This window comes from Ovis aries, chromosome 16 (genome assembly GCF_016772045.2).
Source record: "Ovis aries strain OAR_USU_Benz2616 breed Rambouillet chromosome 16, ARS-UI_Ramb_v3.0, whole genome shotgun sequence".
Lineage (NCBI taxonomy): Eukaryota > Metazoa > Chordata > Mammalia > Artiodactyla > Bovidae > Ovis > Ovis aries.
The window spans coordinates 23,448,097-23,470,109 of NC_056069.1; the positions used below are offsets into that span (position 1 = coordinate 23,448,097).

Sequence of the window (22,013 nt, forward strand, 5' to 3'; positions counted from 1 at the left end):
ATTCTTACTTACTCACCAATAAAATCTTCACACATATCTTCCTGGGTGAGACCTTTTCCATTTTCTTCCTCTCTCCTTCCCCATGAAGTTGAGGGTCTCCTGTGTCCTGAGACCAGATCGATGCCAGTGTTTATCTCTCTCTGACTATGGAGCTGAACCCCCTGGAGGCAGGGTCCCTGTTTTACTTGTCTCTATGTCTCTGGCACCTAGCACAGTGTTTGGTATTTATAGGTGCTTGAAAAATCTTGTTTATAAAAAGAGCTGGATGAACGTATAGACAGACCAGACTTTTTAATTCGTTAGTGAATTTCTTTTAATTTTTAGTGTGTGTCTCAGATTTTGTTTTACCCAGAGTTGCATGGCACCATGGGATGTTAGGAACCTACCCTCTTCTCCACCTCCAATGTGAAAGCTTCTGCTGATTTCCATCCCCAACCCCCTTCCACCCCTACCCAAGGACAAAAGCTGTTTAAAACCAGCACATACATTCAGCAAATCAAAAAACAAAAATTCGAGAAAAAAATGAAAGCCAGTATGGATCCTTACAGACTATTTTATTCAATCTTACCCTTGCAGACAAAGAAAATGAGAAGATGAACGAATGAAGTGAAGCAGCAGTGAAAAACTCAATTAGGAGGGTTCTAATAGAAAAAGAGGACAGCCTTGCTCTCAGAGGTCTTTGTCTGGAATGGAAGGTGAAATAGACAGGCTTAGGATTAGCCTTAAAAGGAACACATCAGAAAAGGCAAATAAGTCCAAGCCAAACACCAGGCTCTGAGTTATCTCCAGGCAAAACAATAAGACAGCTCCAAACAGAATGATTTCCTGATTTCTCAATGAGATCTTGAAGAAAATGATGTGAACACTTTGAATGTTTAAACTTCAGAGGTGTTGCTTAAGTAGTCAGATGTCTACTTGTAGTCCATTTTTTTTTTTTTTTTTTTTAAGAAAATCTAGTATCTTTAAGGGCTTCCCTGGTGGCTCGGACAGGAAAGGATCTACCTGCAAATGCGGGAGACACGGGTTAGATCCCTGGGTTGGGAAGAACCCTTGGAGAAGGGAATGGCAACCCACTCCCAGTATTTTTGCCTGGGAATTCCATGGACAGAGAAGCCTGGTGGGCTATAGTCCATGAGATCGCAAACAGTCAGACATGAGCAGCTAACACACACACAAGGTATCTTTTTAAAAAGTCATTTATTTTTATTTATTTTGGCTACATCAGCTCTTTGTTGTCACAGAGGATCTTGGTTGGGTCCTGCAGGATCTTTCATTGCAGCGCACAGACTCCCCAGTTGTGGCATGCAGGCTTAGTTGCTCCAAGGCATGTGGGATCTTAGTTCTCTGACCAGGGGTAGAACCCACATCCCCTGTATTATGGGAATATAGATAGGTAATGGAGTGGGCACTGTAGGTACTTCACCAAATACGGGAGAGGTCAAGTGGGGAGAGAACGCACTGGAGAGATTTTTAAAATAGATATGCATTTTGGCTTCAAAAGTGCATATGCAGCATGGTAAAAAGAGGAGATTGAGGCTGAAGAGATACCTGGGCTAGAAGCCAGGATTGAGGATGTAAGAATGTCACCTGTCATTTCAGTGAACGGAATGGCCGTAAAGCCATCAGCCACTACAGCCACTCCCTACCTGAGGGGAATTCAGAACAGAAAAACAGGATACTGGCCCCGGATAGTTAAGGAGCATACCGAAGGGTTAATTACAAAAAGCCCAGAGTTTCGAACTGCATAGATAGAAAAGCCTTAGATTCATTAACTTGAGATGTCTGGGTTTTGTGATTCACAGTAATCTTTTGATATTCAAGTATGTAGGTGTTTTTTGGCTTTTGAGGCAAAAATTTCTGTATATCCTGGTTCCCTCTTTACCTCCTTGGAGCAGTTCCTCAGAGCTAACAGAGCCTGTCTCCTGGGTTACTGTCTTCAGTAAGACCAGTGAATAAAACATCATTCTCAACTCAGGTTGAGTTTTTGTTTTCTTTTTTCAGTCAACAGGTCATGCAGTGTTGTTGTTTTTTTCTCCCAATTTTTTAACTGAAAAAAAGGTATCAGTTATTGTTTCCCAACATCTGATGAATCCTGAGTGAGAGGAAGACAAGAGGAAGTGTTGAGGGAGGGCCCGCAGGCCTGAAGCAGACAACCCAGCTGGCTCTCGAGAATCTCCAGAGCACTTCCTCTCCTCTCCTTCCCTTCAGCCAAACAGCCTCCCCTCCCCTGCCTACTTGCTCCAACATTCCCACTGGAAAAGCTCCATTTCAACAACCCACACGCCCCACCCACTGTTTCTATCAGGGTTGCGGCCTTCCCCCACACCAGGATCACCAGGATCCTACCAGGGCCTCTCCCTCCCTGATACTCATCCAGAGGGCCACACCCAGGACACACCTACTTGCCTGCCTCTCCGCCTTGTGCAAACTATTTCGGGGTGGAGCAGCACGATGTCCACCCAACTGCAAATATAAAATTATTCTTTCACCACTGCAAGAACTATTTCTTACCTTTCCGTCACTCCTCAAAACTTCTATCACCATTTACTTTCCTGTCTCACATTCAAAAACGGTCTTTTAAAAATCTTTTTAACACAAGTAATAAGCATATCTTTTACTCACTGGGCACTTCGTACATGCCAAATAGTGAATTCAGCTCAGAACCATCCTCACTCCATTTAATCTCCACTTAATTAAATACAGTGGTACTATTCTTCCACCCATTTTCTGATAAAGAAACTGAGGCCAAGGAACTCAGACAGGGCCACAGGTGAGCAGGAAGCAAGGCTCGGGCTCGAGACAGGCCCTCTGCAATGCTGCTCCAAACACTCAGCTCCAGCCTCAGCATCGGGGTGCTGAGGGGAACAGGCCGCCAGGGGAACACTAAAATGACAGAATCTTTGACCAACACACATAGCACAGAACCTGGGTGCGTGCTAAGTCACTTCAGTCGAGTCTGACTCTTTGCAACCCCATGGACTGTAGCCCGCCAGTCTCCTCTTTCCGTAGGATTCTCCCGGCAAGAATACTAGAGTGGGTGGCCATGCCTTCCTCTAGGGGATCTTCCTGACCCAGGGACTGCATCCATCTCTCTTAAATCTACGTGCATTGGCAAGCAGGTTCTTTACCACTATCGCCACCTGGGAAGCCTATACCTGGTTCTTGTTAAATAAACACGTGCTCTATATTTTTAGTTGCTAAATGTGGCCACCTTGCGGGGATGCCGGTGTATCTCCCCATCAGTCAAGGTCCCAAGCGTTGCTTCCTAACCATCTCTGTGCCTCCTCTTAGGTGGGCAGCTGGTGTCCCTCCACACACAGTCAAATATGCCTGGAAAGTTGCACATCCAGTGCAGAAGCCTGTAGCAATGACTAAGGGGTTTAAAAGCATAAACCCTTGTCATGGCTGGGGACATACACTGGGGACCCAGCCACTTACCTCCAGCGTCCTCTGTGGGGTCAGGTGAGGGCTGCTTTCCTCGGGACCGTGTCTGAAATGCCACCCTCCTCAGCTTCTTCCTCTTTCCCATTAAACTTCGCTCACACCTTTCCCAGCGCCTCCTGGGAATGCACTGATAATAGATCTGTTACACCTGAACTGGAGTCTCAGAATGTTCTTTGGGGAAATTAACCTAAGGCACCCTCAGCCCTAGGGCTTCCCAGGTGGCTCAGAGGTGAAAAAAAATCTGCCTGCTAAAGTAGGAGACTCCGGAGACGCAGGTTCAATCCCTGGATCAGGAGGATCTCCTGGAGAAGGAGATGGCAACCCACTCCAGTATTCTTGCCTGGAGAATCCCATGGACGGGAGCCTGGTGGGCTACAGTCTATGGGATCGCAAGAGTCGGTTTCAACTGAGCACACAAGGCACTTGGGGGACAAACAAAGAGATGTTTTCTCTCTTAAATTTTAAATCAGCAGTATTAAAGATACCTCTGCAAAACCAAAATATACAAAAAAATATTTTTAGAAAACATTGTAATTCACATGCACTTAGACATTTTTGGCTTGAAATAGCCAGCACAGCCATCTCTCAGATCCCATGCATTCCACTGTGTACAGTACTTCTGTCACAGCTGAAAAGCATTGAGTAGTCCTGAAATATTAACTGTACTTTGTAATAAAGCTTTTATTCTCTTTAATAAAACACATTCTCTTTATCACAACAGATACTCATTATCACAGCCAACTGCTCCTGAGGATGTTTAAGGCATTCTCAGCAATACTGCAGACTCACCACGGACCACATAACTTTTCTTTCTTCATTAATAAGTTAATAGTTCTGTAAAGGAGGAGGCAACAGCAACCCACTCCAGTACTCTTGCCTGGAAAATCCCATGGGCGGAGGAGCCTGGTAGGCTGTAGTCCATGGGGTCGCTACGAGTCGGACATGAACGACTTCACTTCCACTTTTCACTTTCATGCATTGGAGAAGGAAATGGCAACCCACTGCAGTGTTCTTGCCTGAAGAATCCCAGGGACGGGGGAGCCTGGTGGGCTGCTGTGTATGGGGTCGCACAGAGTCGGACACGACTGAAGAGACTTAGCAGCAGCAGCAGCAGTTCTGTAAAAGGGAGGCAATATCAGCTTGCCTGTGTCTTCCCAGGTGGCTCAATGGTAAAGAATCTGCCTGCCAATGCTGGAGACTAGAGATGTGGTATTGATCCCTGGGTTGTGAAGAAACCCTGGAGGAGGGCATGGCAAGCCACTCCAGTATTCTTGCCTGGAGAATCCCATGGACAGAGGAGACTGGTGGGCTACAGTCCATAGAGTCACAAAGAATCAGACATGACTGAAGTGACTTAGCACAAAGAATACACATAACAGTATCTCTGAGCCCTTTATAGAACTAACCCTACCCCCCACCTGCCAATGAAAGATGTCAGCATTTTTCATATCAGAGAAAATCACCTAAGACTAGATTAAAGGGGACACACACCATAATATTGTCAGCAGCCATACCCTTGAACTATTGCTATAAAACTCCTCACCAAATCTTCCTAGGTTAGGACACACAGTTTTTGAGTCCAGGAGCCCACTGTCTCCCTCTTTGCCTGGCAGAGCAATAAAGCTGTTCTTTTCAACTTCACCCAAACTCTGTCTCTGAGATTGGAGTTGGTACCAGTGCACAGAGGCTGAGTTTTTGCCATCAGTAAACAGGAATGTGAGCTGTAATTTTGGAGTTCTCACAGGAGAAGATGAGTGCATGTCCTTCTACTCCACCGTCTTGGACTGCTAAGAACAACCATCGACAGGAGAATGTTGGATCCGACCAAAAAAAGATACCCCACGTCCAAGGGCAAAGGAGAAGCCCCAGCAAGATGGTAGGAGGGGTGAAATTGCGTTTAGAATCAAACCCCATACCCACTAGAAATGCTCAGAGGGCTGAAAAAAACCTTATATGCACCAGGACCCAGAGACCCCACCGAGACTGAGCCAGACCTGTGCTTGAGTGTCTCCTGCAGAGGTACCAGTCAGCGGTGGCCTGCTGCAGGGGCAGGGCTCTGGGTGCAGCAGACCTGGGTATGGCATAGACCCTCTTGGAGGAGGTCACCATTAACCCCACTCATAGAGCTGCCAGAACTGACACTGGACTGGGGAAACAGACTCTTAGAGGGCACAAACAAAAGCTTGTGTGCACCAGGACCCAGGAGAAGGGAGCAGTGACCCCACAAGAGACTGACCCAGACTTGCCCATGAGTATCCAGGAGTCTCTGGCAGAGGTATGGATTGGCAGTGGCCTGCTTCAGGGTTGGGGACACTGAGTGCAGCAGTGCATTCACAGGACCTTTTAAGGAGGTCACCATTATCTTCATTACCTCCAACATAGTTTGGTCTCAGGTCAAACAACAGGGAAGGAACACAGCCCTAACCATCAACAGAAAATTGGATTAAAGATTTACCGAGCATGGCCTTGCCCATCAGAACAAGACCCAGTTTCCCCCTCCATCAGTCTGCCATCAGGAAGTTTCCGTGAGCCTCTTATCCTTCTCCATCAGAGGGTAGACAGAATGAAAACCACAATCATAGAAAACTAACCAATCTGATCACATGAATCACAGCCTTGTCTTACTCAATGAAACTGTGAGCCATGCTATGTAGGGTCACCCGAAGTGGATGAATCATGGCAGAGAGTTCTGACAAAACATGTTACACTGGATAGGGGAATGGGGAACCACTTCAGCATTCTTGCCTTGAGAAGCCCATGAACAGTATGAAAAGGCAAAAGATAGGACACTGAAAGATGAACTCCCCAGGTTGGTACATGCCCAATATGCTACTGGAGAACAGCAGAGAAATAACTCCAGAAAGAATGAAGAGATGGAGCCAAAGCAAAGACAACACCCAGTTGTGGATGTGACTAGTGATGGAAGTAAAGACTGATGCTGTGAAGAACAATATTGCACAGGAACCTAGAATGTTACATCCATGAATCAAGGTAAATTGGAAGTGGTCAAACAGGAGATGGCAAGAGTTAACATTGACATTTTAGGAATCAACAAACTAAAATGGACTGGAATGGGTAAATTTAACTCAGATAACCATTATATCTATTACTGTGGGCAAGAATCCCTTAGAAGAAATGAAGTAGCCCTCATAGTCAACAAAAGAGTCTAAAATGCAGTACTTGGATACAATCTCAAAAAAGGCAGAATGATCTCTGTTCATTTCCAAGGCAAACCATTCAATATCACAGTAATCCAAGTCTATGTCCCAACCAGTAATGCTAAAGATGCTGAACTTTAATGGTTCGATGAAGACCTACAAGGTCTTCTAGAACTAACACCCAAAAAAGATGTCCTTTTCTTTATAGGGGACTGGAATGCAAAATAGGAAGTCAAGAGCTACCTGGAGTAATGGGCAAATTTGGCCTTAGAATACAAAATGAAACAGGTCAAAGGCTAATAGAGTTCTGCCAAGAGAACGCACTGGTCATAGCAAACACCTTTTTCCAACAACACAAGAGAAGACTCTACACATGGACATCACCAGATGGTCAATACTGAAATCAGATTCTTCGCAGCCAAAGATGGAGAAGCTCTGTACAGTCAGCAAAAACAAGACCTGGAGTTGACTGTGGCTCAGATCATGAACTCCTTATTGCCAAATTCATACATTCCAAAGTATGGAAAACCACTAGACCATTCAGGTATGACCTAAAACAAATTCCTTATGATTACACAGTGGAAGTGACAAATAGATTCAAGGGATTAGATCTGATAGAGTGCTGAAGAACTATAGACTGAGGCTGATGACATTGTACAGGAGACATTGATCAAGACCATCCCCAAGAAAAAGAAATACAAAAAGGCAAAATGGTTGTCTGAGAAGGCCTTACATATAGCTTAGAAAAGAAAAGATGCAAAAGGCAAAGGAGAAAAGGAAAGAAACACCCATTTGAATACAGAGTTCCAAAGAATAGCAAGGAGAGATAAGAAAGCCTTCCTCAGTGATCTGTGCAAATAAATAGAGAAAACAATAAAATGGGGAAGACTAGAGCTCTCTTCAAGGAAATTAGGATACCAAGGGAACATTTCATGCAAAGATGGGCTCGATAAAGGACAGAAATGGTATGGACCTAACAGAAGCAGAAGATATTAAGAATACACAGAAGAATTATGGAATAAAGATCTGCATGACCCATATAACCACGATGGTGTGATCACTCACCTAAAGCCAGTCATCCTGGAATGAGAAATCAAGTGGGCTTTAGGAAGCGTCACTATGAACAAAGATAGTGGAGGAGATGGAATTCCAGTTGAGCTGTTTCAAATCCTAAAAGATGGTGCTGTGAAAGTGCTGCACTCAATATGCCAGCAAATTTGGAAAACTTGGCAGTGGCCACAGGACTGGGAAAATGTCTGTTTTCATTCCAATCCCAAAGAAAGGCAATGCCAAAGAACGTGAATTGTGCTCACCTCACACGCTAGCAAAGTAACGCTCAAAATTCTCCAAGCCAGGCTTCAGCAGTACAGGAACCATGAACTTCCAGATGTTCAAGCTAGTTTTAGAAAAGGCAGAGGAACCAGAGATCCAATTGCCAACATCCACTGGATCATTGAAAAAGCAAGAGAGTTCCAGAAAAACATCTATTTCTGTTTTATTGACTATGCCAAAGCCGTTGACTGTGTGGATCACAACAAACCGGAAAATTCATCAAGAAATGGGAATACCAGAACACCTAACCTGCCTCCTGAGAAATCTGTATGCAGGTCAAGAAGCAACAGTTAGAACTGGACATGGAACAACAGACTGGTCCCAAATCAGGAAAGGAGTACATCAAAGCTGTATATTGTCACCCTGCTTATTTAACTTATATGCAGAGTACATCATGAGAAATGCTGGGCTGGATGAAGCACAGCTGGAATAAAAATTGCTGGGAGAAATATCAATAACCTCAGATATGCAGATGATACCACCCTTATGGCAGAAAGTGAAGAACTGAAGAGCCTCTTGATGAAAGTGAAAGAGGAGAGTGAAAAACATGGCTTAAAACTCAACATTTAGAAAACTAAGATCATGGCATCCAGTCCCATCATTTCATGGCAAATAGATGTGGAAATAAAGGAAACAGTGAGAGATTTAATTTTGGGGGTTTTCAAAATCACTGCAGATGGTGACTGCAGCCATGAAATTAAAAGACCCTTGCTCCTTGGAAAGAAAGTTATGACCAACCTAGACAGCATATTAAAAAGCAGAGACATTACTTTGCCAACAAAGGTCCATCTAGTCAAGGCTTTGGTTTCCAGTAGTCATGTATGGATGCTAGAGTTGGACTATAAAGAAAACCGAGCGCCAAAGAAGTGATGCTTTTGAACTGTGGTGTTGGAGAAGACTGTTGAGAGTCCCTTGGTTTGCAAGGAGATCCAACCAGTCCATCCTAAAGGAGATCAGTCTTGAATATTCATTGGAAGGACTGATGCTGAAGCTGAAACCTCAATACTTTGGCCACCTGATGCAATGAACTGACTCATTTGAAAAGACCCTGATGCTGGGAAAGATTGAAGGCAGGAGGAGAAGGGGACGACAGAGGATCAGATAGTTGGATGGCATCATCAACTCAACGGACATGAGTTTGAGTAAGCTCCAGGAGTTGGTGATGGACAGGGAAGCATGGCATGGTGCAGTCCATGGGGTCAGAAAGTGTCAGACACGACTGAGTGACTGAACTGAACTGAACTGAAACAGGGATGCAAACATCCAGAGACGACCATCAGTCACTTCCCCCCACTGCCCCTCACCAGCGAAAGCAGCCAGGCACCATCCCCAGAAAGGAACAGGAGGAAGCCAGGATGACCATTTACAAGACGTGAGGGTGGCAGCCCCCTGCCCCATCTCCCAAGTTTGGTCCCAACTCACATGTAGTGGTTCTGATGCCAGATGCCACCATCTGCTATCTCCAGGCTCTCACAGAGCCTCACTGCCTGCCCGGCCCGTGAAGTCAGGAATGCGTCCATCTGTGGGCCTGCACTCTGCCATGGGCAGCACAGCCATGGGTCCCTAGGACCACCCTGTCGTCACCAGGGACTGCAGACCTTGGAGGGACCCTCCCAAGCTCATTTGTATCAGGCTCACCCAGCCAAGAAGGGCAGAGGGTCTCAAAGGACAAAATACAGATGGTAGGAGCCCTGGGTTTCATTTTGTTGTTTTCTCTTAGGATTGTTTCCTTTTGAAGTTTTTCCTTTGGGTTTGTTTTGTTGTTGTTGTTGTTTGTTTGTTTCTTGTTTCTGGCTTTTGTGTGCCTGTTTTGGGGGTATTTTGTTTTTGTTTTGTTTTGGCAGGGAGAGGTGGAAAACATTGCTTTGGGTCCAAGAGACACTGCCTTTGTACGGCACGTTCTCTGTCTGGTTTGAAGTATTATGTGTTCTCTGGCACCAGCCCTGAGATTTCATGGAATTGTCAGTTTAGGAGGCTGTTATTTTACCATCAGAAAATCTGCATTAACAATCCTAGAATATTTTTCCTGGAACTCTTTTTATTTTTTCCCTAGAAGACAACAAAAGCTAGCCGATCAAATGTCTTGGGAGGGGCTTGAGTTACAGACACATGCTGACTCCTTGAGTTACAGAGAAAATGTTCAACGTAGCTTCTAAGTAGATATTTGTGATTTATTTGCAAGGGCAAAGGGGAGTTTTTCCATCCTTCAGGTTGATCTCTATGAAGGAAAGTCTGGAATAAAGAAACTTTGAGATGTGTATGTACCACACCATGGTTTCGACCCCCCAGCACTGGAGGTTTTCCACTAGTTGGGATGTGCTTGCTTGGAGTGCAGAACGCTGCTGTGTCCTAAACACCAAGTGAGTACTTGGAGTTCTGAACCGAGTGGAAGCTTATTGAGACCCAGCACAGGCTCCCCTCGCTCCTCTCCCAGGGCCTTATCTTTGCAGTTCTGATGGGCCAGGACTCTCAAGGGCTCCAGGGGGCAGCCCACGGGCTGGTTTCTTGGTGCATCTGTCTGGGAGCCAGCCCATCCAAAGGCCTATGCACCCTGGTCAGCTCTCCACCCCGTAGAAAAGGCCTGTCCCTGCAGAGTGGGCCCTGTGGAGTCTAGATGGGCTCATAACCCAGTGTGTCTAATTCTGGGGTGACCATTAGTAAGTCCTCTGGTTCACAGATCTAAGCCAGGCACTCTAGGCAGCTTTGCTGGCAATAAGATTATTCAGGTCTCTGTCCAGGTATGGTCTGTATTTAGCTTCCATGGGGCTCTGGTCTCAGACAAGGCTTGTCCCTGGGTCAGGAACACTAAGAAGCAGACAAAGCTAATCAGACACAGAGTGAAGCTTTGGCTGGGCCTTTAGTGATGTGCTTCAGACCTCAGACTGAGCTCATCCCCAGGGAGCAGAGGGAGACAGGACTCCAGAAGAACCATCAAAGTGATGCAATGGTGCTGGCTTTGTAAATGGAAGAGCGAGCCACAAACCAAGGAATATAGGCTGCCTCTAGAAGCTGGAAAAGGCATTGAAACAGAAGGAGCACAACGCCGATGGCACCTTTATATTAGCCCTGTGAGATGACATTGAACTTTAAACCTACAGAACTGTAAGATAAGTTCATGTCACTAAAGGCACTAAGTTTGTGGTGACAAACCTAGAAATAAATAAATAAATAAATAATATTTTTTTAAAAACAATAAAAAGCAGAGATGTTACTTTGCCGACAAACATCTATCTAGTCAAAGCTAAGGTTATTCCAGTAGTCATGTATGGATGTGAGGGCTGGACAATAAAAAAAAGCTGAGTGCTGAAGAATTGATGCCTTCAAACCATGGTGCTGGAGAAGACTACTGAGAGTCCCTTGGACTGCAAGGAGACCAAACCAGTCAATCCTAAAGGAAGTCAGTCCTGAATATTCATCGGGAGGACTGTTGCTGAAGCTGAAGCTCCAATACCTTGGCCACCTGATGAGAAGAGTCAACTCATTGGAAAATACCTTGACGCTGGGAAAAATTGAAGGCAGGAGGAGAAGGGGATGACAGAGGATGAGATGGTTAGATGGCATCACTGACTTGATGGACATGAGTTTAAGCAAGCTCCAGGAGACGGTGAAGGACAGGGAAGCCTGGTGTGCTGCAGCCCATGGGGCCACAAAGAGTCGAACATGACTAAGTGACTGAACAACAAAGTTTGTGGTAATTTGTTACAGAAGCCATAAAAAACTAATATTTGTTAACTCTTTAAAAGTGTAGCACATGAGCAAATAATTTAAAAGGAACCTCACCCATTACTATGCTATGGAGTTTGGATGTTACCTCTGGACCATTCAACTGAGTATTAGGAAGCAGGCCAGAGATGGAACCAGACCTGTGCATAGAAATCTTTCTAGAGGTAATGTGGAAGGTGGATTTGGGTGTAGAAAATAGGGTCGCAGCAAGGGAAACCAGGGAGGAGGCTGCTCAAAGACCCAGACCAAAGATGACCAAGCTAGGGGTTGGCATGGAATTTGAGTGAATAGAGAAGAGAGGCTTATGGGGGAGAGGAGTTTTGCAGAGAAAAGGGTAAGGATTCAGTGACCCACTGGGTGCTGATGGCAAGGAAGGAAGGAGCTTCAATGACTTCAGGTTGTCCAAGTAGGAGAATGTAGAAACAAGGTTTGAAAGAGGAGGGGTGGGTTGGTGATATACATTCTTTGTCCTGGACATGTTCGTTTCAAGTGGAGATGTCTGACGAGCAATTGGAAATGCAGATCCTGGGCTCAGTGCAGATGGAAATTTGGGGATGACACAGATGCAGCTGAAGGCTGGGTGTGAATGACAAAGAGTTTGCGGAGCAAGCTGTCCACTAGGGACTCAACCCCTGGGATCTGTGAGGTTCAAATGGCAAGTCAACCAAGAGGAGTCTGAGAAACAAAGAGCAGAAGAGTGATTAGGGAGGAGTGGAAAGAGCGAATTAGTCAGAAGGGAAGGTTACATGCAGGGCCCTGTTCCAAATCTCATGGGAAGTCCCGTCTTCCACCAGACTTCCCTGCGTCCTGCTTGAGGGGCCAGAGTGTTCACAGAGTCTATCACTCTGTTGCGGCATCTTGTCTTGCTCCTGCAGCATCCCAAGCCCATCCAGAAGCTCAAGCTCCCTTGGGTCTTCTCTCTTCTTGTCATTCCCTTTTCTGAGAACAGGGACATAGTGCCTGCCTCCACCTCCACTCACTCCTGGATCAATAACCAATCTCAGGGGTCCTGGCAGGCACTGAGAAAGAGAGAGGAAGAGTCTCCAGACACAACCAGGAACAGAGTCTCAAGGGCCCTCTGCACCTTGAAGAATCCAATCCTCTTTAACTCTCTCTGATCTCAGGAGAGAGGCAGGGCAGCTCAGGGGAATTAGCGGCCCAGTTCCAACCCACCATTCCCCAATTGCAGAGTCTTGGCCAAGTCCCTGAAGCCTCTCTGAACTCAATTTCCTTGTCTGTAAATTGGATAATGGTACTACTCTATTGGGCTTCCCTGGTGGCTCAGATAGTAAAGAATCTGCCTGCAATGTGGGGAGTTTGATCCCTGGGTTGGGAAAACCTCCTAGAGGAAGGCATGGCAACCCACTCTAGTATTCTTGCCTGAAGAATTCCATGGACAGAGGAATCTGGCGAGCTACAGTCCATGGGGTCACATAGAGTTATGAGCAACTAACACTTTCACTTTTTTCACTACCCTTTCACCCCTTCACAAATCACAGCCTTGTGTGTCCCTTGGACTACAAGGAGATCAAATCAGTCAACCCTAAAGGAAATCAACCCTGGATATTCATTGGAAAGACCTATGCTGAAGGTGAAGCTCCAGCATTGGACATCTGATGCAAAGAGAGGACTCACTGGAGAAGACTCTGATGTTGGGAAAGATTGAAGGTAAAAGGAGAAGGCGGCAGCACAGGATGAGATGGTTAGATAGTATCACCGACTCAATGGACATGAGTCTGAGCAAACTCCAAGAGATGGTGAAGGACAGGGAAGCCTGGCATGCTGCAATCCCTGGGGATTGCAAAGAGTCAGACACGACTTAGCAACTGAACAATAACACCAGCCTATCGATGGTCCCCACCTTTCTGCAAGTTGGATAACAGTACCACACAGCATTGTGAGAACTGCTGGATGGTGCACAGAAAGCTCTTAGTAAGTGCCATGGAACATCAAGTAGGAGTGACCTTAGTGATGAACAGAACAAAACCTGAGGTAACCCCCCCACCCCAGGGCTTCTCCAACAACAGTGGGCACATGTGTGCCTTATACTTGAACACTTAAGAAGCCAGTCTGAAGCCTTTGTTTCCAAATTGTCTGCTCCTAAAGCACTTTCTTTCTATTCCTCTAGAACATTTTAGCAGTTCCATTTTCTCATTATTGAAAAGAAAAATAAAGGAGTTGAGCCGCTTGGAGAAGCTGCTGCTGGGGTGCGGCTCTCTCTACCTTGATGTTCAGTGGAGCCGTGGGGTCACAGACAGCAGAGGCGGAGATGGAGGCACGTTTGCTGTCCTCTTCTCTTGGAAGGCTGTTAAGAGGCTTAGGGGGAGGAATCGCTGGAGAGGGAGAAGGTGACAGTACAGGAGAGGCCAAGGAAGGGATGGATGCAAGCTGGGTCCCCTCCGCCTCTGACCTTCGCAGGAGAGATGGGCTGCCATGAGTGGGGACCATGTTACCTGCTGATGTGAGGGGAGCAGTGAGGGGAGACCCCGGGGAGCTTGAGGAGCTGGAAGGAGTTTGAAATGCTGCCACGAGGAGGAATCAGGTCGGAGGACAGCGAGGGCTTGCGCCTGAGGCCCGGCTGGCTCTGCAGTGGGAGGTGAGCATGAGGGGTAATTGCCCACCTCTGCTTCCTGGTCACCTGAGCTCTAGAGTTTCCCACAGTCACCCCTCATGTCTAACAAAGGTGGTCTTTTACATTTCGAAGTCTTATGTTAAACATCTGAGTGGGTAAAACTTTAAAATGGACGTATATGCATTAGCTAAAAATGGTGTTACTGCTTTATTATTTGAAAAATCAAAATATAAGTGCACTTACAATAAAGCATCTGAAAGGCTATTCTCATTACAATAACCATGTTTTCACACACATGAACTTTCATGCACATGCATTACATGTTATATCGACATACGAACAATCCATGGAAAAGACAGGCAGAGCACACCAAGAGGCGCTTCTCTGGTACAGAGTCAGCTTTCCTCCCTGACATCAGCATTCCGGTATGCACATCTTGATTTCTATCTCTAAGTCCAGGCCTCGGGATATCTTCCCGGCATTTCACCCCCCAAGCTTGGCAGGACCTGGACCCGCAGCCCCCCCTCCAGACCCCTCCCCTCGCCACGTGGCTCCCTACAGGCTGGCTGTCTGCTCTCCTGCAGGAGTCACTCCCCTTTCTTAGCAGCAAGGGGGCATTCCCAACAAGAGCACACGGCATGGTAATGCCACATACTTTGATGTGGCATGGTAATGCCACATACTATTTGCCACAGACAAATAGGCCTTGTTGCTAATTAGCATCTACATAAAACAATTAACAAAATACATTAGCGTGAAATTTCTCTTTTAAAATGCCCTGCTGCTGCTGCTAAGTCGCTTCAGTCATGTCCAATTCTGTGTGACCCCATACACAACCGATATTTTTGAATTGTCAGCTGAAGGATAAAGTCCATCAATTGTTCTAAAGTCCTGCTGAGCGCCTCTCGTTTGTAGCAGCTCAGCTGGTCTCTCAATGCCCTCAGGAGCTTAGAAATACAAGATTTTTAAATGTCAACAGGTGGACATTGTAAGGAGCGTGTGGAGAAAAAGAGAGCAAGCTGGGCAGTCAGGCAAGAAAAAGAAACTTATTAGAGGGAAAATGAGAGGATGACTGGCCCTTAAGGAGAATCAGTGTCCTCCCTTTCTGATGGGGTCTTTCTTACACCCTGCCAATGAAAACTTATCCGAAGGGATGGTTAATTTTTAGCCTGTAGCTGAGTCCTGCTGACATGTAGCTGGAGGTCTGAAATCCAGTGGTCTTGTAGCCTTGAGAAAGTAGGGGCCAGTGAGAAAATAGAATGGCATTTGGGCAATTTGGTCAGTCTCAAGGATCACTGTGATTTTATTGTTTGTTTGTGAGGTCAACATAATGAGCCATTTCAACCATAAGCCCCTATGTGGGTGCTATCAGGCATGTGGATAGGGTCCCACATGTCTGTGGGCTATACAATATAAATGGGAAAAGTTTAGCTTCACAATGATTTAAGCAAGACAAATGACTATGAAGTTTCATTGACCATACCCAGTAAATTGACAAAGTCCAGTTTACAGCAGTGTCTGGTGCTATGCAAATCAGTGTAGCTTTTGTGGGGGGAACAGTCATGCAATAACCATAATAGTTTGACCCAGCAATTCTACCCAAGAAGTGAGGACAAAGGTGTGAAAAGAAAATGTTGTGCAACAATGTTCGTTGAAGTTTCTCCCTATAAGAGGAGGACATTTGAAACAATCCTTAGCAAACCACAAGATGCAGGTACACTGAGAGGCGCAGTGCGGCCACTATGAACTGTATCCACACTTGACATTTTATACATGAAATAAAAGCGACAGTAAAGGGAGGCTCCAACTGGACCAACATGTCGCCTGTGATTAAATGGAGACGCATTCATTTAAGGAACACAGGTCATATCAGAAATGAATTAAGATTGGAATAAATAATTGGTATTGAGGTTTTTGTTCTTGTTGCTGTTGTAGACTTGAGTCCAAAACAAAATTTAATTTATGAAAAAATAAACAAGGGAGACCCCTAGAGCTGTGTGTGGGCACTGAGCGGCCCCACGGCCAGTGCTATGGGTGCAGGGCAGAGGTTAGCTCAGTCGGGGTTTCTCACCTCGGCACCACTGATGCCTGGAGACTCATAATTCTGTGTTGCGGGAGCTGTTCTGTGCCTTGTAGGGTGACCACCGTCTTTGCTGGCTCTTACTCACTTGATGCCAGCAGCACCCTCAGGCATTGCCAAATGTCTGACAGTCAAGGATGGGAGACAAATGACCTGGGTCGAGAACCACCAGAGTGAGTGCTGAAAAGCCACAACTCTCCAGCTTAGTCACAGGCAGAGGCAGAGATCGTGAGGGCCGCGGGGAGCCAGGGAATATGTGCCCTTTTAAGAGGTCTGTCCTGAACCAATTAGGAGTCCAGAGTGACACAGCCTGATTTTGTTTTTCCTTTGCAGATACTTCAAAATTAAAACACTTTGTGCAGTCTGAGCCCTGTGTCTGTGGGCTTCACAGGGGTGGGTCAGCAAATGTTTTCTATAAAGGACCAGATGGTGACCATTTTAGGCTCTATGGGAGAAACTCTGTCACACCTACTCAGTTCTGTCTTTGTGTGCAGAAAGCAGCTGGAGATGATATATAAAAGACGAGTGTGACAGCGTCCCAACTAAGTTTCATCAGTAGACACTGAGTTCTGTAGAATTTTCACAGATCATTAAATGTTATTCTTCATTTAATTTTGTTTTCTAGTCTTTGAAAATGTAAGAATCATTTTTGGCTCATGGGCCCTTCAAACACAGAGCCCAGACTGGGCTCGAGGGCCAGCTGGCAGGGACCTGGGCTGAAGCATGCCTGCCGCAGCAGCAATAGCTAAGAGCCCCTGGAGACCTGGGGAAGGGACTGGGGGCAGGGGGTGACTGGGGGTGTTGGGCAGACCCCACACGCTTTCCACAGGCTTTCCCCACACGAGGCAGGAGGGGCCATGGGGGTGGCAGGACCTGCCCATCTTCTGCCTCTTTCAAAGCCCCACCCCCACCAGGACCCCCACCTCACACATGTTTTATTGCAGCTGCCTGAGAAAGGATGAAGGTACCATCTCTCTTATTTGAACCACTAACCGCTTCTCTGCCATTCTTTAAAAATTTTTTCTGATATTACTGTGAAACAAAGGCTAGTCACGGCACTAATGTAGCTGTTTGCGTGGTTCCCAGAGCCCCAGAAAACTCTAAGGAGAATTTTATCAGTTTTTTATGAGCTTGATAAAACAAGTTTTCCTGTTTGTGTCTTCTCAGCGTCTCTCTGACAGCAACAGAAAAAAACGCAGATGGCCCTCTCCATCTGCAGCCACAGAGGCAGCACAGGACCCTAGAGCAGGGACGGGCCGGGGCCGGATTCCAGGAGGGGAAGGCCCCCGCCGGCTTCTCCCAGGCCAGGCCCGCAACCTGCTCTGCAGAGCAGTGCTGCTCAGTGTGCTCGCTGGCCTTCCTTGAAACTTGCCCCTTTTCCTGGCAGGAAACACTGACTCCTGCGAAACCACCTTGGGCCATCTAGAACAAAACAGAGGGCCCTAAATTCCCTAGCCCTCAAAGCTAGCAGAAGTAAATCTTCAGATGTTATAAGGGGGCTAATGGAAAGGGGAGAAAGGGATAAAAAGAAAAGAAACAAGAAATGGGAAGGGGAAGAAAGGAAGCGTTTAAAAAGATGCAAAGCTGCTGGGAATGGTGGGGGAAAAGGAGCAGAAGACAGGAGGCAAGAAGGAAAGTGAGAAAGGGAATGAAACAGAGGAAGGGCCAAGAGTGTGGTACACGCGTTAAAGTCACTTCAGTCATGCCCAGCTCTTTGCGACCCACTGGACTGAAGCCCGACAGGCTCTTCTGTCCATGGAATTTTCCAGGCAAGAATACTGGAGTGGATCGCTGTGCCCTCCTCCAGGGGATCTTCCCGACCCAGGGATGGAACCCGCATCTCTTCTGTCTCCTGCACTGGCACGCAGGGTCTTTACCTGTATTGCCGCCTGGGAAGCCCCAGGGCGCGGTATTTGCCAGCTATTCATCAGAAGCTTCAGGTGTCAACGAATGGTAAGGGAGGGAGAGCAAGGGTAATGGCTTCATCCCTGAAACCCACTTCAATTTGTGACCTTTCCTCTCTCCCCACCATCAACTTCTTGGACTTTAGGTTCAAAAAGGTGTGAGGAGAAGAATAGAGGGACTCATGGCAGTCCCTGCCCCTCAGCTGGAGGTGGCAGAGGGTTTCTCAGGAGAGAGAGGAATGTGGGGTCCCAGGCTGGGGCCTCCTGTGAGCTCAGAGATCAGAGGCGGTGGAAAGGGCCTGTTTGGGGTTCTGGAAGGCAGGGAGTCCACAGGAGTGCCCACATAACAAGAGGGTTGGGGAGGGAGGCGTCAGGGCCGAGAGCGGCCACCACAGCCGGGAGTCCCTTTCATTTGGTCCCTTTCTGCTCCCAGAACATAGGCTCCCAGCGCCTGCCCCAGGCATCCTTTATTCCTAGATGTATCAGAGGTCACTGTTCTGTGAACCAGGACTGTGGAATCTGGGGGTGCTGTAGACACTGGAGACTTAATGAGGAGACAGCTTTGGGAAAGCATCCTTGCTTGTGCCCACGATAAGGATGCAGTGATTTAGAGGAAAGTGGCAGGGGACAGGGAAGAGGGCACATCCCTGCCCAGGGTCAGGCAGCAGACCTCACATTCCCCTGAATATTTGCTGGCACTCAGAGCCAGTCCCAGGATGGACGGGGCATTGAAATCCCAGGTGAGCCCGAGCTCCAAACCCGAGGCAACTCACAATCTCTAACTTGGGGTGGTTCCTTCTAAAGGTCAGCGGCTGGCACTGGAAATTAATCTTGGTTATAGGAAAGTAAAGCAATGTTTTTGCACACCTGAGTCAGTGGCTTGTGAAGTCTGTGACCGCTGCTTGTGGACCACAAGCACAGACTTCTCACTCTTGGAGAAAATACCGTCAACCTTTCTCTCTGGCAAATGCTGGGCTCACGGGGCCCCACTGCCCCTTCCTCACCAGGTTCTCAGCAACCTCCCGCAACGGCCAGGCGAGCCATCACCAACACCAGCAAGCCACTGTGCGCAGGGTGCGAGCCCAGGGCCAGCCACAAGTTCCCAGGGGTCTGCCATCAGCCCTTGGGCTAGTGGTTCCAGTCAAGGTTGTGGGCTCCCGGCTTTGTCGGGTGAAGGCAGAGGAGCCCGGTGTGGGAGCAGCACAGTTACTAAGCATTCCACGGGTGCAGGCCCTGCTTGGCTGCTTCTGGGGAGAGGCCTTTGCAGGGTGTGTTCCATAAGCATTCCTGGGCTCCGGGCCAGCATGAGGGACCAGAGTCCCTGTCAAAAAGCCACTTCCATCTACAGTGCCTTTCAACTCCCAGGCTTGGGTACAGACAGAGGGGCAGCAGGGGCCTCTGGAAACTGTTGGTAGGGCTGGGCTATGACCTGGACAGCAGGGCGGACCTGCCAGCCCAGGCTAGCGTCCCTCCCCCAGCACCATGCTGAGGCCTTCCCTTGTTCCTCCACCCCCCGCTGCAGGCATGGAGTGGGCCAAGGGCAAGAGTCCTGGGTTGGTTGTTGCTGCAAACACTTAAGATTTAATGAGGGTAATGAGGTGTTTCAGGCACTCCATCTAGAAGGCCACCCCACTTGCCGCCTCTGTTGAAAGAGAGATTTAAAGCGACTCTAAAGCGAGGCCAGGGCTGCCTCAGAGTAGAGCCTAGAGCCAGGGAAGTCAAGGAGATGGGAAATCCCCTCGCCTCCCAGCAGGTCACCCAAGTGCCAACTAAACAATGGTCTTCTGGCAACAGGGAAAGTCTCTCCTGGAGCTGCGAGGAGCGGCGCCAGCACAGGCCATGCCCAAGGTCCACTTCCTTGGGAAGGCCACATATGTCTGCCTCCAGTGTCTACCGCCCCTCTAAGTCCATCTGCCAGGGGCCTCAGGGACAGCTTGTCAGGTGGACAACAACAACGACAAAATTGTTCTTCGTCTGCAAAGTGCTCAGGCTGATCAGCATCCTTTCTTCTCAAGCAAATTCCACGTCTGTACCAACCAAGTCTGGGGGTGTGCAAGGCTTTCTCTAACACCAACAGGATGGGAAGATGCCAAGAAAGCTCTTGTAGCCATACCTTCCCCCTCTGTGTGTCACCCACACTGAGACACAGCGGGAGTCAAGCTACGGCAGCACTTAGACTTCTCTGTGGATTTGCTCTGGACGTTTTTCAGACACGAGAAATTCTCTGGTTGTCACTGAATTTTTCAAGTATGGGTTTGGTGCTCCTTCCTCACAGAGATGGTCTGGCCCAAAGCCCTGGGCGGGAGGGAGAAGCTGCTCTCTGGCTTCTGGGCAGGTCCCCTCTAGCATCCCTGAGCACAGGCACTGGGGCCCTCCGGGTGGAATCTCGGCTGAAACAGCGAGACAGTAAGGCCTGTTTGGGGAGGCCACGTACTCATTCTTTTCTCCTCCCAAGATATTTTCCCAAACCTTTCCAGGATCCTCAGTGGAAACCACTTCCAGAAAACTCTCAAAGTTCACCACCAACTTGTCAATAAGGTCATTGGGTGAGTAACATGGTTTTAGAATCCCGTCTTCTCTGTTCACAGAGTCGTCAAACTCCTTCAGATTTAGCTTACCCTGGGAAAGTGAGAGAGACACGCCCTCAGTGGTCATTTGGGGGCCACATGTGATGTAGACAAAAGCTATTGGGCTTGGGACACCCAAAGCCCACCTCTGCACTAGTCTGCCACATTCATCTCAGAGGCTAGAAGTGGTGCCCTTCCATGGGAGCTTGGCAAGAGTAGCCTATTTCCTGAGAAGAACACACTATATTGAAATAATTTCTTCTTATAGGGAGCCCAAAGCTATTTTTCATATAATCACAGGCTCACAGAATCCCAGTGGAGATGGAGGCATCAAAATTAAAACTCTTACAGATGGAAAAACCACAGTCATAAATACAAATGATTTCCCCAATGTCACCAGAAAAATCAAAGATGGCTTCCTGGCAGGGGCAGGGTCTGACCTCTTTGCATTCTCAGAGCCTAGTTCAATGCCTGGCATATACTGAGTGATTAATAAGTGGGTGCTACAGATAATTCAAAAAACATTTTAGACATCAGACAATACTTCCTATGAATTAATTTACTCTCTTAATAACTTTTGATCAGTAGGAAGTTAAATAGGATAATACATGAATGATGAGAGAAGAAAATAAAAATAACAAAAATTTAATTAAATAAATAATAAAATAATTTTAATGTCCATGTTAAAAAGTCTTCTGAATTGAAATGAGGGCTAATACTAAAAATTCCTGGATCAAGGGATACTGAAAATAGTCCTTCAATAATAAGGTTTTAAAGGTTATGCTTGATTGGGATTATTTCTACTTAACCAAGAAATTAAACCTTAAAAATTTCAGGACAGTTTTCACTTTCAAAATGTATGTGAAAGGAAACTTTCTATTATGAATAACTCATGAGAATACCCACTGCCAACTTCTCCAATCTGAGAAAAACAATTTGATGCAGCCTGCCCCAGCCTTTGGACAGAAATGCACATAAGCAGTCAAGGTTTCTGGATTCATTTGCTCCTGGCTGCTTTTTCAATGGCCTCCAACCTTATAGCTGGGCTCTCCTTCTTTCTAACTGGACAGTCAGGTCCTTAAAGGTAAGGCCAGTGTCTTTCTTCTGTGGCATCCTTTATAGGACCAGTTCTATGCCCAGCAAACACCAGGTTCTATGAGCCTAATGAAGTCCTTTCCTCTTGTCCAAAGATTGAGGTCAAAGTTGTTCCAGGAAGGCTGATTCCACTTGTCC

The 22,013-nt window shown here is 47.0% G+C and overlaps 1 protein-coding gene across 2 annotated transcripts in view; it reads right to left on the minus strand.

Annotated features, from left to right (window-relative positions):
* Nucleotides 1–921: 921 nt before the first annotated feature.
* Nucleotides 922–22,013, minus strand: part of IL31RA (interleukin 31 receptor A) — a 90,354-nt gene continuing 69,262 nt past the window's right edge. For both annotated transcript variants that reach the window (XM_027979943.3, XM_060400418.1), the window contains one exon: nt 922–20,832. In XM_027979943.3, coding sequence (XP_027835744.2) covers nt 20,386–20,832 — 447 coding nt within the window. In that variant the 3' untranslated portion in view covers nt 922–20,385. The remainder of the gene's footprint in view (nt 20,833–22,013) is intronic.